The sequence below is a fragment of the Tamandua tetradactyla genome, chromosome 6 (assembly GCF_023851605.1).
Source record: "Tamandua tetradactyla isolate mTamTet1 chromosome 6, mTamTet1.pri, whole genome shotgun sequence".
Taxonomy (NCBI): domain Eukaryota; kingdom Metazoa; phylum Chordata; class Mammalia; order Pilosa; family Myrmecophagidae; genus Tamandua; species Tamandua tetradactyla.
The window spans coordinates 84758745-84771246 of NC_135332.1; the positions used below are offsets into that span (position 1 = coordinate 84758745).

At 64.7% G+C, this 12502-nt stretch overlaps 1 protein-coding gene across 1 annotated transcript in view; it reads right to left on the bottom strand.

The window, feature by feature from the left end:
* Nucleotides 1-906: 906 nt before the first annotated feature.
* ADGRB1 (adhesion G protein-coupled receptor B1) overlaps nt 907-12502 on the bottom strand; it is a 70182-nt gene continuing 58586 nt past the window's right edge. Inside the window, 8 exon segments of the mRNA XM_077166648.1 lie at nt 907-1133; nt 1895-1999; nt 2174-2209; nt 2995-3175; nt 3177-3657; nt 6416-6455; nt 8926-9021; nt 11801-11972. Of these exon segments, the coding sequence (XP_077022763.1) occupies nt 936-1133; nt 1895-1999; nt 2174-2209; nt 2995-3175; nt 3177-3657; nt 6416-6455; nt 8926-9021; nt 11801-11972 (1309 nt within the window). The 3' untranslated portion in view covers nt 907-935.

Here is a 12502-nt window from a genome sequence, read left to right on the forward strand (position 1 = left end):
GCTTGGGGCTTTCCACGTCTGTTCTCACTCTCGCTGTGAGGTGACCTCTCCAGGCCCCCTGGGCAGACGGGACCACTAAGGCCAGGCCAGGAAGGGACGCAGTGCTGCGGTCCCGCACCCCTGCTCCAGCCCCACACCAACCCTGAGGGAGTGTGGAGGTGGGGGGATACCCAAAAGGTTACGCAGAGGAGGGAGGCTGGCATAAACAGAGTAGGGCAGGAAAGGGGGAGCGCGGGGCGGCCAGGCACCCAGGCTCTAGAAGGTTCCCTCATGGCCACCCTGGAGGATGGGCAGCCTGGTGATCCTTGCCTGCTGGCCTGGTGATCCTTGCCTGCTGGCCTGGGGGTGATCCTTGCCTGCTTGCCTGCTGGGTGGGGGTTCCACGGCCCAGACAGAATCAGCCCCTGAAGCCTGGACACAACCTGGGGCCCCCGGGGTGGGGAGCCGTCGAGGAAAGCTACACACAGAGAGGAACTGGGTTTTTAAGTCTTTTTATTGAAGAAAAGAAAAGGAGAGAAAAAATAGATTGCCCACCCCTGCTTCTCCCGGTGGGCTTTAGTCCCGGCCCTGGGGCCGCGCAGGTGGGAGGGCTGTGCTCTCCGCCTGGGTCTGGGGAGGGACCCCGGGGCCCCGGAAAGGGGCGGCTGGCTGCTTCCCGGGGGTGGGGGTGTCTAAAAAACGGGGCCGGGCCGAGCGGGCGGGTCCTCCGCGGCCGCACCCCGCCCGCCCACTGTCCGCCGCGCTCGGCCCGGCGGCCTCCGGGCCCTGTGCCCGCCGGGGCCGCCCCTCCTGTCCTGCGCGCGGCGCCCGAGGCCGGGCGCCCTGAGGCCTGAGCGCGGCCTGAGCCGCCGCCCGCGGGTGTGTCCGCGCCCCTCCTGCGCAGGCGCGGGCCACGCGAGCCTCCCTCTCCGCGGCCGGTGCGAGGCCGCGGGCGCTCAGACCTCGGTCTGCAGGTCGATGACGTCCTGGCCCACCAGCGGGATGGTGGCGCCCGTCTTCTCCCACTCCACGCTGCGCAGCTCCAGCGGAGTCGGCGGCAGCGGCTCCAGCTCCTTCTTCACCCACGCGGGCGCCCCGTGCGCTTTCCGGAGGCTCTCCCAGGGCCTCTTGTTGGGAGTCTGCTGTTTCTCTGGCTGCTGGGGGTGGGGGATGTGTGCAGAGGCGGAGGGGACACCCAGAGCAAGGGACAGGGGAGGAGAGAAAGTGTGCCAATGTGAATTTAAGCAGTGAAGAGGGGCAAGAGAGGAGGGGCAGGAGAGAGGGGTACAGGGAGGGAGGGGGGCAGGAGAGAGGGCATCAGCAGAGGGGGACAGGAGGAAAGAGGCAGTAGGAGATGGGGGAATGAGGGGGTACAGGAGAACAGAACACAGGAGATGGGTATGGGAGAGGAGAGGAGTGAGAGAGAGGGGGAGACAGGAGAGGGGAACAGGAAAGTAGGATGGGAGACAGGGAGGGGGGTGTGGTTGTTGGGGTCGCATGGGCAGAGCCTCTCCCCCAACTTGTAAAGGGCTGCCTCACAAGGGAGCAGGCCCCCACAGCCAGGTCAAGGGTGGGGGTGCTTGCAGCCCGGAGACTTGGCTGTCCGTCTCCCTGTGGCTGGCTCTTCTCTTCTCAGTATCCCTCAATGGCTCAACACTCCCTCCTACCAGGGGCAGCCTGGTCCAGGCCATTTAGCCCTGGGCACACTCCTTGGGGCCAGACCTCTGTGCGAGCCCCTGTGTCTCCAGGATCTAGCAGGGGCTGGGCTGGATCATCTTTGGGAATGGCTAAATGAATGAGATGGGCAGTAGAGGGGTAGAAGGAGGGAGGAGGCAGCCTGACCTAATGACCCCCCTCCCTCCTGGTCCTCACTCCACCTCCCTCTTCCCCCCCCCCCCCCGTCCCCCTCCCAGACCTTGCTGTCGGGACCCAGCGCCTCCTTGTCCTTCTCTGTGTGCTGCAGCTTCCGGTTCAGGTCCTGGAACATGTCCTGGTGCCTCTTTCGGGTGTGCATGATTTTCTGCAGGAAAAAGGGGTCCTGAGCCAGGAGGGCGCACCAGCCCACCCCGCCCACACCTGTCTGTGGGCTCCAACACCCCTGCCCAGCTCCCAGGCCAGGCTGAGCCCCGGTCCCCAGCTCCAGCTCGCACCCCTCCCTCCCAGGTGTTTGGGGGAAGGGGACGCCAGGACCCACCTCAAAGTCCAGCTCTGCATACCGCGATTTCCGCCGCTGGGGGAAAAGGGGTGAGGGGGCATTTGCAGCTGGTTCCCTATAATCCACCTGCTCGGGGTCCCAGCCTGGGGGACGCACCTGAGGAGGGGTTCACTTTGCACTCTTGTTCTCAGTGTCCCCCTGCCGGAACCCAGGCTGGGGGGCTCTGGGGAAAGTGGGCGGGGCAGATGGTGGGGCTGCAGGTGATAGAGTGACCGGTGGGCGGGTGGGAGGGACCCCCAGGGTCACATCATGAGTGAGCCTAGGCAGAGCTGGGGATGAACTCTGGGAAGTCCCTGTCCCCTCTTCTCCCAGCTCAGCCTGCCCAAGACATCTGCACTCTGTGCCATGGCACAGCTATGGGGGCCATGGGCGCCAGGCCCCCCAGGGAGAGAAACATGGGGGTCCAAGGCTGTCTCACCAGAGACCCAGGGCAAGGGTGGGGTGGGGGCTCCTGGGGAGGCTGCTGCCCCTGCCTGAGCCCCATTGTCCAAAAGGCTGTGGGAGGTTCTGGGGTCACCTCCACATTTGGGTGGGTCTGTGGATGTGGAGTCTGCACCCCAAGCCTGGCTTAGCTCTGGCTTGATCAGTCCAAGCTTTGGGCCTTGAGGCCCTCTGAGCCAGGCCGGAAACAGAGCCGCCCAGGCCAGGGCTGGGACAAGGGAGGAGCCGCTCCCAGCCACGGCCGGACGGCAGGTGTGGCCCAGGCCCGGCCACCAGTCCGCAGAAGAGACGCAATGGCCCCAGCGGGCCCTTTCCTGGGCTCCCAGGCCCAGCCCCCACCCCCGCACCCTGGCCCTCACCTCCAGGGAGCTCATGGACAGGGTGGAGACGTTCTCGTTCTTGGTCCCAGTGCCCACGCTGGGTCCCGGCTGGGCCGCGGGCTCCCCCGGCTCGCCCAGGCTGGGGGGCGCCGGCTCCAGAGGGGGCGGGGGTGGGGGCGGCGGGGGCTGGGCAGGGGGCACCTCGGGGGGGGCCGGCGCCCGGGGGCTCGCGGGTGGCCAGGCCGGGGTCGGGCGCCACGCTGAGGTGGATGAGGCGCGTCTGCGGCATCTGGTCGAGGTTGATGCTGTACTTGGGCTCCTCCTTGGCCTTGGGCCGCAGCGTGGCCGAGGCGGGCGGCAGGATCACGTAGCTCGCGTCCCGCGCCTTCTCCTGGGCCCGGCTCAGCTCCGAGTCCAGCTTCTTGAAAATGTCACCATCGCCGATGAAGGACGCCTTGGATGCCTTGTCCTTCTTCAGGGTCAGCGAGTGGTTGGGGAAGTCGGGCAGGGGGCCCCCGGCGCCGGGGTAGCGGGGCGAGCCGTGCAGGTGCAGCTTGGAGACGTTGGCCGGGAGGCTGTTGAAGCCGGAGGGCGGCGCCTTGGCGTGGGCCAACTGCAGTTTCTCCTCCTCCGGCAGCGGCGGCCGCTTTAGCGTGCCTGTGATGGTGGCCGTGCGGCAGGCGGCGATGTCCTTGTTCAGCACTGCAGGGGCCCGTGGGGTGGGGGGAGGGGTCAGGGCGGCCACAGGGTGGGCCCCCAGGCACAGGTCCCCTCCTGGCCCTGGGGCCGCCGCCACCTTCTGGTTCTGTCCTCCCCCCCCCATCTGCAGCCCCCAAAGGAGGCCAAATGACCGGGTCCCCACACAGGGACCTCCCACATGGCCAAGAAGCAGAATGCAAGGGGCGGCCTCAGCTGGCCCCACAGGCATCCATGCTGGCTCAGAAGTGCAGGAGGTGGGCAGAACATGCCTCAGGCCTGGCCGCGCCCACCCACTCACGGCCCTGGCAGGCTGAGTCACCATCTGGGGGCGAGGGTGCCCTGGGACTCGGGGACAGGAGCTCCCCCGCTGTCTGACGACCATGATGCCAAGCCAGGCTGGAATCTGGTTCCCCAGGGCCCCTCGACGCCCTGCAAAGTCCAGTGCGACCCCCGAGCCCCACCGGCACTGCCGGGCCAGCCCCTTCCAGCCCGTGAGCCTTTGCCCATGCCCACCTCTGCCCCGAAGGCCGTTCTTCCTGGTGCAGGTGCTGAACTCCCCTCCTCTGTCCCCCAATGCCCCCCTGGGATGCACCTCTTTGTCCAGCTACACTGGACAGGGGCCAGTTCCCACAGAGCCAGCCCAGGCTGCCCTGACCTCTGCCCTGGGCACCAGCTTGTATCACCTCCTGCCTGGTGTTGCCCACAGCCCCTCCCTAGCCCTGCTGCTCCCCCACCCTGATGGGCACCCAGCTTCAGCTCTCCACAGGGAATGCCCTTCAGACCCCCATCCCCCAGAGAAATGCCCGCTCCCCACAGATTTCAACTCAGGATACCTCTGGGGCACCTACCCTGACTGGGACAGTTGCACCCTCCCACTAGGCAAGGCTGGGAGGTCTCTGCAGTGGTCCCTTAACTACACCCCCATTTGCCGGTGCCCCTCCCCACCCAGGCTGCTTCCTGCCCTCCTCTGGTCAGCACTGGCCCTGGAGGGAGTTACCCACGACCTCCAAGCATCCCAGGTCGATAGCAGCTTGCTGTCTTCCGCCCCTCTCTGCTGCCAGGCCTCCCTCCTTCCCCGCCTCCCTCCTCCTCCTCTCTGATCGCTGCAGTGGGGGCATTCTCAGACCACCATGCCAGGTCCCTCCCCTTCACCACCCTCTCAGACACCAGCCCCCAGCCCCCATTCAGCTCTGCCCTCTCCCCTGTTCCCCACACCCCACCTGCCACCCTCTGGCTCCACCATACTGACATGCCATTTTCCCCGCCAAACCTGCCTGAAAGGCGGGGCCATCTCAGGGTACGCCCCTCTCCTCATGCCTCACCTCTGCACGTGTCCTGTGTCCTTCCATCAGATGCCCCCATCCACCTCTGATCTCCATGAGCACACCCACCTCTTCAGGGGGCCCGGCCAGTCCCGGGGACACTCATGGTCCCTGGGGCTCCTCCCACAAGCCCCCATCCCACTCCCCACGGGCAGAAATGCAGAGCAGCTCAGGGCTACCCTGCATCAATCCAGCCACAGGCCTCCCTAGCCCTGGGTGAGTAATCCAAACTCCCTGGGGCCCCCAGCCCCTTCCCGCTTGCCTTGCCACCCTCCCTCCCCTTGTCCTACCCTGACCTCCCTCTGGGGCCCACCCACCTGGCACACCTGAGTTCCCCAAGGGCAGAATCCCTGCTCACCTCGCACACTCAGCACCTGGGAGGGGGATACTGCTCACCCAGCAACACCCACACACTGCGCCCTTGAGGCCCCCTGCCAGGCTGGGCACCAGAGCCCCTGAGCAGGCAGCACAGCTCGTTCAGTAATAAGGAAGGAGCTGAAGTCTCAGAGGCAGGTGCTCACCTGGATGGAACTGACCCCACCTCTCCTACTGCCCTGCTCCCCAGGTAGGCTGCGGGGCTAAGGTGAGGACTGGAGAAAGGCTCCTGTTAACAGCTAACACTCCCACCTCCCAGCCTGTGAGAAACCGGGGAAGATTTAGCGAAGGTGCGCCTCTGCTATCTGGGATGAAAGGTGTGGCTGCCAGCCCTTCTGCAGCCTCCTGTCACCACCCCAGACCCCTGGTTTGCAGAATGGCCCTTGGGGAAAGAAACAGCTCCTTGTCTGCCCACTCTCAGGGGCTTCCTTTTTGGGAAGCAACTGATACCCTTTTTGTACTTGCTTCCAGGAAGCTCAGTGCTAGCCTGGGGCTCAGCGGTGCCTCCTGCTCCCTGCTCTTCTCCTCTCTCCTGCTAATGTCTCCCCATACTGGGATGTGCAAATCCCTCCCCACCCCCACACTCTTTCTGCAATGAGATGAGATTAATGATGACAGAACACAGCCCTTGAGGAGGGCAGGCCTGAGGTTGGGAGTATGATGGGGTGAGGCAGGTGAGGGGAAGTCTGGCAGGGCCTGTGGGTGCTTCTCAGGACTTGGGAGACATACTGGGGGTGGGGTGGGGATGACCAGGACAGGGGTGGGAAAGCCTGAGGTGCAGGGCCTTTTCAGTCCTAAGAATCCCACTGGTGCAGAGACATCCCCTGCTCCTGCCATGCCTGAGCTCCAGGACAGTTTTCCAGAGCCTTCTGCTCATGCCCCACAGACCCTGCCTGAGTGGGGGTGGGTGGGGTGGCCCAGGACCAGGCCCTCCACGGACAGTGTGGGATGCAGGAGGCAGGTGGTGGGATGAGGACAGTGGGACAGACAGACACACAGTAAAGAGGAAGAAGCAAGTGGGCCCAGGCAAGGCCACCTGTCGCTCTCACCTGTCAGGCGCTCACCTGATCTACAGGCCAGATCCACGTCCTTCTCGAAGTCCGTCTATAAGACAGAGACCGTGGGGCAGGTGGGGGCCAGGTGGGCGTGGGGAGCCGGGCGGAGGGTGGGGGGCCAGGCGGCCGGCAGGAGGCCGTGAAGCTGGCCTCTCAGCACAGGTGCCCGGCAAGGGATGGGGTGGAAAGGGACAGCAGTATGTGTGTGTGTGTGCGTGTGCGTGCGTGTCTGCATGCTCGGGAGGGCTAGGGGGTTGCACGTGTGCAAGGAGCTATGGGTTATGTTTGCACAAGACTCTGGTGTTCACATCCACGTGCCAAGTGGGGGCCACGTCTCTGCTTGCTCTTGCACGTGTGTTTGTGTACATGTGGCCTCCACGCACACATCCATGCCTGCATGTGTGCACATTTATGAGTATGCAAGGAGCAGGGAGTTAACGTGTTCGGTTTACGTCCCCAGTTCTGAAATTTCTCATCTGGGGGTGGGGTGGGGGTTCTGGTCTCCGTACATACGTCCGTGCCTCACACTTGTGTGGTCGCACATGCACATGCTCACGGATGTGTGTTCTACCTCCAAGGAAAGGGTCTGCGGGCTGGCTGGGCAGTAGCAGTGGTTCCCAGCCAAGGCTCACTTGAGGCCTTGCCTGCATGTCCCCTGCCAATCCCCACAGGGTCCCTGGCTCCCACCGCCAGTACAAGAACTCCTCCACTCTGCCTCCCTGGTTCCTCCAGGGGGCAGGGCACATGGGCGCTGTCCAGCCAGGGCCACCTGTCACCTGGGCCACCAATGTGCATGGAGGGTCTGCCCACAACACTTCACCCCAGCTCTAGGGGCCAACGTGAGCCCCATTCTATAGACAAAGAGGCTGCCCAGCCAGAGAGAAGAAAAGGTGGGGTTCAGTCGTCCCCCTTCCGAGGCAACAGCTCAGGACATTGTCACCTCCCCAACCACCCCTCGGAGCAGTGTGCACGTGGGAGGGGGCGACCCAGGCCCTTGGAGCTGGGCCTGGCTGGGGGAGCCGGCTCAGGGCCCACTGCAGGGGGTGAGGGTCCTTCTTGGGGAGCTGTGGGCCTCCAGGAACAGCTGGCTCCTTAACCTCCAACCTAGCAAACGGAGGGCCGGGCCACCAAGAAGAGACCAGAGGGCAGGCCCAGAAGAGGCCTCAGCAAAGGGGGAAGACTGTCCCAAAGAGACAAAACTAGAGCCCTTGAACGTGCCCTGTTCCAGATGGGGAAACTGAGGCACGGGGATGACGAGCTTGGCCGGACATCAGGTGGCAGGCAGAGGTGTGGCAGGGGCAGGCCTGGGACGGTCCCCTCTCATCACTGGGACCCTCGCCACCCCCACCCCCCCATTTGGCTCCCCCCAACTGGGCCCCTTCCTACCACCACTGGGGCCCTCCCCACCACCACTGGGCCCCTCCCCCCCCACTGGGCCCCTCCCCACCACCACTGGGCCCCTCCCCCACCACTGGGCCCCTCCCCACCACCACTGGGCCACCCCCACCCCCGGACTCCCCCCCACACTGGGCCCCTCTCCCGCACTGGGCCACCCCCACCCCCACCACTGGACTCCCCCCCACTGGGCCCCTCCCCCACCCCCACCACTGGGCTCCCTCCCCAACTGGGCCCCTCCCCACCACCACTGGGCCACCCCCACCCCCACCACAGGACTCCCCCCCCACTGGGCCCCTCCCCCACCCCCACTGGGCCACCCCCACCCCCACCACTGGGCTCCCCCCCACTGGCCCCTCCCTCCCCCTCTGGCCCTAGGCCCTGGCTGGGAGGAGGATGGTCAGGGCTGGCTCTGGGATGGGCTAAGTCGGCAGGGCCCCCTGTGGGCTGCTGAGGGGGCATTACAGATGGTGCCACGTGCCTGGATGGGCTTGGGCAGGGCCCTGGGCGTGGATGAGCTCCCTGGAAGGAGAGCAGGGACAGCAGGGGGGCAGAACCAGGCCTGAGGCTCCCCACTAAGGCTGGATGGGGACAGAAAATTGGCAAAGAGGCCCAAGGAGGGCCTGACTGGGTGGAGGGAGCCAAGAGGGTGTAGTCAGAAGGACAGGGTGAGGGGACAGAGGGAGAAGGACACAATCACCCCAGTGTCTGACCCAGGAGGGGACAGGGGATCCAGCAGGACTGGCTGGGTCCAGACAAAAGGCAGGATGCCAGGGAGGCAGCAGGTATGGGGGCATGGAGCACCTGCCCAGACGGAGCTCCTTCCCCGGGCTCAGATCGAGGGGCTTAAAGGGGGTGTGGGCAGAGAAGGGGGTGGCAGGTGTTGGGACAGAGCAAGGGGCAGCAACTGGCCGAACGGGCACCCCAGGCATGTCAGGCCCCACCCAAATTCCTTGCCACCCCTGGACCAGGGAAGTACCCTTGGTGAGCCTCAGTTTCTCCAAGTGCAAATGGCACTCAGCGCTCCTGCAGGTGGGGCTGCCGGGACCTGGTGAGGGTCTGAGGGCACAGGGTGGGGTGGAGAGTGCCAGGTGGGAGGGCTGCCCCGGGGCTCGGGGTCCTACCATGAGCTGGGCATGGCCGTTCTGGAAGGAGCCCCCCGAGTCCCCATTGCCCTCCTCCTGGCGTTCCACCACGCGGCACTTCACTGCGTCCTGGACCTGGGAACGGACAACAGGAGGTCAGCGGGCAGCCCACCTCCAATATGCCCACACCACAGTGCCCTGTATAGGCTCTGCTGCTGAGCTAGGCGACAAGGGTTTCCATGGCGGGCGAAGGTCTCTGCTGAGGGAGGGGAAGGGACCGTGAGTCTTGCCCGCGGCGGGGCAGCTCCCACCTTCTCTTCCCATCTGAGATTATCCCTGATTGGCGCAGAGCCTCTGGTCAAGACCACGCAGTCAAGACCCACCATCCGGAGAACTTCTGGGTCCTCCTGCTTCCACTCCGCACGGCGCTGCCTCCGTCATGCTAGGACAGGGTCTCACTCCCTTAGCACGTCCACTGGGGGCAAGGCACAGAGGACAAGCGGGGAGCACCAGCTCTTTAATGCTAGTAATTAAGAGCAACGAGCTCTGCTGAAGGGGATTCTGCCGATTACAGCCACACCATCCAGAAGGGGATGGTGTCAGTGCCAGCTGCAGGCCCTGCAGATCACAGCTCCCAGTGCCCAGCACTCACTGCGGAGCCTGGACTCTGTTCCTGCTGATCCTCACACCAGCCACTGAGCTTCAGACGGCTGGGAGGGGCTCCATGAGGGATACTGTGGCCCAGAGAGGGTGAGAGACTTGCCCGAGGCCACACAGCTGGGCTCAGGCAGGACTGGGTCCAGACCCTAAGGTCTTACTGGCCTCTGAACTGCTGACCCTGGCAAGGTCCCCTGGGCCTCCTGCCCTGCAGGTGCTCCTGGGAACTCGCTCCTGGGAACTCATGGCCAGAACGGGGCCACAAGCCTCTAGGGCTGATGGGGACGTTGTACGCTATGGGTCTCTGTTCCAACCCACCGTGGAAGCGCGTTGGATCTCTTTTGGACCCCCACTGTGTCTTGAAGCTTGTGGATGATGTGACCTCATTTGGGTCTGGATGGTTCTGGGGAACGGGCCGTTCCAGTCTGAGCCACCGCTGCCATCCGGCTCTGGGGTACACCTGCCTCGTTCCTTTGACCAGTGTCCCTCTATCCACGGGTTACATCTTCAGAAGTTACCTTCTAATGCTCGAACGAGTCTTTTCTCTCCGTTGTCCCACTTTTTCTACTTTGTGGGAGACAGACTCTGCTTTACCCTGCGACAGAGCTTTCTGTTTTCTGCTCTCGTACTTTTAATTTCTAGAGCTCTCCTGCCCGCAGAGCCTTCCTTTTCCGTAGCCTGCTGTTCTTGTTTCACAGGAGCTAGGTGGCCTGGTGGTGAATGGCCATGGAACAGGTCGTGCCCAGCTCAGCTTCCATCCACAGCTGCAGGGGTGCTGCACGTGTGCGCGGGAAGGGCACCTGCTCCTGGGGCTGTGGTGAGGATTCCTAGGATGCGTGGGTGGCCGGGCAGGGTGGGGCACCCGACATGGCGAGTGCTTCCTCTCTGAGGATGTCCCTGCAACAAGCCCTGCTACCGGACGCCTGCTGGGGCGGAACCACCATTGAAACATCAGGTCTCCCGCTTCCAGCCTTTCCTTCTGGACAGACATCCAAATTCCCCACGTGGAAGAAGGAGCCGGGGACCAGTGCTGGAGGATGATCAAAGTTCAGCGTGTTTGCTTTTCCAATCACTGTGGGGATCCACTTCAGCTGTGCAGGGTATCCCCAGGCCAGCGGTCTCCCCTCCACAGCCTGGTCCACTCTCCCTAAAAAGTGGGGTGCGGTGGGAGGGCAAGGCTGAATAGGGGGGCACTGCCGTCCTCCAGGAGGGGATCAGAACTTGCAACTTAAGCAGACGATAACCAGTTACCCACTTTCAGGCCTTCCTTGAGCATCCAGAACTTTCTGGTGTTCTGTGGCATGAAGCAGCTGCTCCGTCCCCACCTATCCAGCCCAGACTTGGCTTTCTCGGGTCTGCCTAGTTCAAGACCTGTTGTCTTCCTGCTTTCTAGCACCCAAGTTTTACAGCTGCTGCCTCCTCTCCGTTTCCTTTGTCCCTTTAGAGCACCCCCTTGTCGCTTCTCTAGGAGGTTCCAAGGAGAGGGGGGAGGGAAGCGGGCGTGTCCAACCCAACATCCTTGCCTGTCACCCAGCACCTATTTGGATCCTGTTCCGTGTCTTCCGAGACACCCCCCACCCAACCACGACACACACTGGCTCAGCTGCGCCCGTGCGCCTTGGCGGCCCTCTCCACCAGACTTCAAAGCACATGCTCTACTATTTCCACCAACGGCAGGATGCAGGCTTGTCCCCGTCCCCTCTGAGACCAGATGCATCCCCTCTGCTGATCACTGCTATCGCCAGGTGGGGCTAGGGACCCAGCTTGGTAAAAAACTTCTCTGTGAACATGAGGTCCAGAGAATTCCAGAAGCAGGAATCTCGCCTGCCGTGTTGCACCCCCCAGGGCTCCTTGTCCTGCCGGCCCCATGAGGAGGGACACCCGGATGGCACAATCCCCAGGCCCTGCCCAGGTAGGGCAGGTGCAGCAGGAGGAGGCTCTACTCTCAGGATGGAACAGGGGCTGTGTGCTGGGGCTCTAGGCCACTTAGAGATGGCCCTGCCCTCCGGGGGCCGGTGGCCCAGGGGCGCTGACCACACAGATAAACCGGACCAGCTCGGGGTCCGACCCACCCCGCCCCTGCCCCCTCGTCCAGCCCCAGCCCCGCCCTCTTCACCCCCAGGCCCCCGCCCAGGTCATCCAGCACTCCACTCTGCCCCCCGCCCCGCGCGCCTCCCCCACCTGGTCCCACTGGCCACTACCCGGCGCCCACCCCTCCCCGCCCCGCCCCTGCCCCTCCCCTGCGCCCCTGGCCCACCTCCCGCCGCAGGATGCAGTGCACCATGACAATGACGAAACCCTCGAGGGAATCAAAGACGGCAAAGAGGATCTGGAAGAGCGCGGAGCGGCGGTCGGTGACGGCCAGCACGGCGGACATCCAGGTCAGCGCCAGCAGCGGCAGCACCACGCAGGAGCTCCACAGCGAGGCCCTGCGGAGCGAGGGGCAGCAGGCGGCGTCAGGCGGGCCAGGGGCCAGCCGGGACCCCCCGCCGCTGCCCCAGGCCTCGGGTGGAGGGAGTGCCCAGAGCCGGGTCTCCCTGGGGGCCCGTCCTGGGGCCTCGCTCCTGGCTGCCCCTCCCCCCACCGACCCCTCTCCAGATGCCTCTTTCCCACCACTGCCCCTCACCCCCACCCACCCCACCGTCTCCCAAAGACCCGTCCACTCCCAGCCTCCGGCCTCCTCTTCTCGGGGAGGATCCCTCCGTCCATGGTGGGGTCCCAGCCAACAAGGCCATTGTAGAGCTCTGCAGCATCCCCTCCCCAAGCGTCTCTGGGAGAGCTGGCGGCCCATGAGGATGACCCTCAAGGACGGGGCTCTGCCTTCACCAGGCAGCCGGGGGGTCAGGGAGCATTCTGGAGAGACCCAGGCTCCTGAAGGTCCAGGAGGTGACAGGGAACTGGGAAGAGGCTGTGAGGGGTGGAGTCCCGGGGGGGACAGGTCCAATGGCTCTCACTTCCA